Below are 2,498 nucleotides of genomic sequence, written 5' to 3'. Positions count from 1 at the left end.
ATCATTATATTTATCATGATGTTAATATATAACTATAAATAACATTGACCAATAATAGAAAAAGTAACAATCAAATGTTTCTCTTGTTTTTTTTTCAAGAATTTAAACCTTTAAAAGCATTAATACTTCCATAATTATTTCACAATTATTATTACAAGTATATCACTCTAACATAGTTATTACATTAAAATTCCATTTGAATGTCAGTAGAATGTCAACAGAAGTATTCATAAAGTTAAAAGTTCTAAGTGTTTCTTTTAATTCACTCGAAAGTTTTTTCTCTTTCCACACGGGACAATGAGTCCCTGCACACACAGTTTGAGTGTTTCCTAAAAATAAAAACACTTCTGAAGTTCATTTAGACGTCAGGGAAGAGGAGAAAGGCTTTTCCTCCCCCTTTTCTTCTTATTCTAGGCTGGTAATACTCACACGATCGTTATCATTCTCACTATAATAAACTTGGTAAGTACGTGTTTGATTTGAAGTTTCCATATTGATGCTTCCACACTTCCATAGCTTCCATAACACTGCTCCTAGTGTGATTAAAATCAACACTATGGCTGGGATTCCTAAAGTATGAAGGAAGCTTGGGCTGTTCCTAGTTCATTTTTCGAACTAAGCAGGTGAAGTTATCGTTATGGTTTGTTCTCATAACGCTTTTAATTTCAAGAAAAGCGTCTCCTTGTTTTGTTAGCAGTTCTCCGTTTTTAAACCATTTGTAAACGAAAACATCTGGGTTTGCTCTGGCTTCACATTTTAATCTGAACCGATCATATTCACGTGCGATTTTTGAGGTTATTTTCATAGTGATTCTTGGCTTGTACTTCACTAGGACTGTGATTGAGACCATTAGAGGATGCAAGTAAGTTAGATGATTAGCGACACAGGTAAATGCTTTCTTATCATACTCTGGTGATAGAGTGGTTATCCATTTCAAATAAGTGTTCATTCTTATTTTGTCTGACCATAATTCCTGACTGGTTTGTACTGATCCGTTGATGGAATTACCATTAAAATGAATCCATCTCAAAATAGCTGGCGGTTTTCCTGCTAAAGATTTGCATGTAAAAGTGGCTTGCTCCCCTTCGTTCCCATTAAGGAATGAGCCTTCTCCGATTAGAGGTGGTAGAGGCGTAACATAAATTGTTACAATAGCTGTACTTGATCGGAATTGACGTCCATCCTTAGTTTGAACGTGGCAAAAATATTTACCTTCATCTGCCAGCTGTAGTTGGGTGATTTGCAATGCAAAATCATTCTCTCTAGGTGATCCGACCATTTTATAATCAGGAAGCCCTGGTGGTCTGTAAAGATGGTCTGTGCTTTTTCCGTTGAAAAACCATTTTACAGTGACTGTGAGATTTGAAACTAATCTGCAGGGGATGATGATAGTTTGACTAGTAATGGCCTCTCTATCTAATGGCTGAAGAATGAAGATACCGGTATGATAAGGCGTACACCGAATAAGTAGCGTAGCTAGCAGGAACACAACTTGTGTTGGCGAAGTCATATTGATGAGTATTCTGGTATGTATTTTTATCAAAAAATAACGTTACCCCCCTTTTTTTTTTCCTCTCTTTGGGCCTAAAGTAAAATAAAACTGTAATGTAGGAGATAGCAGATTTTTTTTTTTTTTTTTAAATCTACTTCAAAGACCTAAAATACTAAAATCAGAGTTGAACATTTTTTTTTTTTTTTTTTTTTTGATCGTTCAATTTGATAGGCTCATTTTTTTTTTCAGGAGGAGTGAGAAGACGAATATAAAACTTCTTTTGTTACTTCTTCCTCTTCTTTTCTTCTCTCATATATATATATATATATATATATATATATTTTTTTTTTTTTTTTTGATGAGAAAAAAAAGAAGAATCTTTCACTCAACATCTGAATGTTGATCTTTAGTTTTATTCATCTCTCGAAGCTTTAGATATTCAAAGTGAGAGAGAGAATGTACCTTAATTGCTTCTTCCTCCTTCCGATTTTTACATAATTGGATGATTCTTATAGGAAAACCTGTATTTGCTGAGAGTTTGAAACGAACCAGAGATATTGTTTATAATCTAAATTCATCGAGGTAACTCTAGCTTTAGTATACATTTTACAGGGGCGTGATAAATGTGCATCACACTCTTCCACTTCTGCTTGCAAAATCTGATGGTTTGTGCAAGTCGCTCCAGCTAGTAGAAGGAATGCTGACACAATTACCAAAATCTGTAACAATGTTACTCTTACTTCCTGTCTGAAATTCAGCTACGCATGATCTATGTACTCTCTTACCCTTCCTGCAGTCGCTCTCACTGATTCTCCAGTAGTCAGTCCTGCTAATGTAGTCATTCTCCACACAATTTTGAACACCTTCCACACACTCTTTATCATGAAAAACATACCTTTTATTGTCTGCCATATTGACCCTAGTATGAGCTTTATATACTAAAAACAAATGCTAAAATTATTCCCACTATTACATAGATCACATAGATAAACAATGTCTATTTCTA

At 34.3% G+C, this 2,498-nt stretch overlaps 1 protein-coding gene across 1 annotated transcript; it reads right to left on the bottom strand.

The window, feature by feature from the left end:
* Positions 1-598: 598 nt before the first annotated feature.
* On the bottom strand, positions 599-1,510 carry LOC150075577 (irregular chiasm C-roughest protein-like). Its single transcript, XM_090388564.1, has one exon. It carries the CDS (start codon positions 1,508-1,510, stop codon positions 599-601), a length of 912 nt encoding a protein of 303 aa, XP_090244690.1.
* Positions 1,511-2,498: the final 988 nt, after the last annotated feature.

Source organism: Mastigoproctus giganteus, chromosome 14 (genome assembly GCF_048544385.1).
Source record: "Mastigoproctus giganteus isolate SK-2022 chromosome 14, ASM4854438v1, whole genome shotgun sequence".
In the NCBI taxonomy this organism is placed as follows: domain Eukaryota; kingdom Metazoa; phylum Arthropoda; class Arachnida; order Uropygi; family Thelyphonidae; genus Mastigoproctus; species Mastigoproctus giganteus.
The sequence above is the reverse complement of the archived record's forward strand: the minus strand, read 5'-3'. Positions and strand labels throughout refer to the sequence as shown.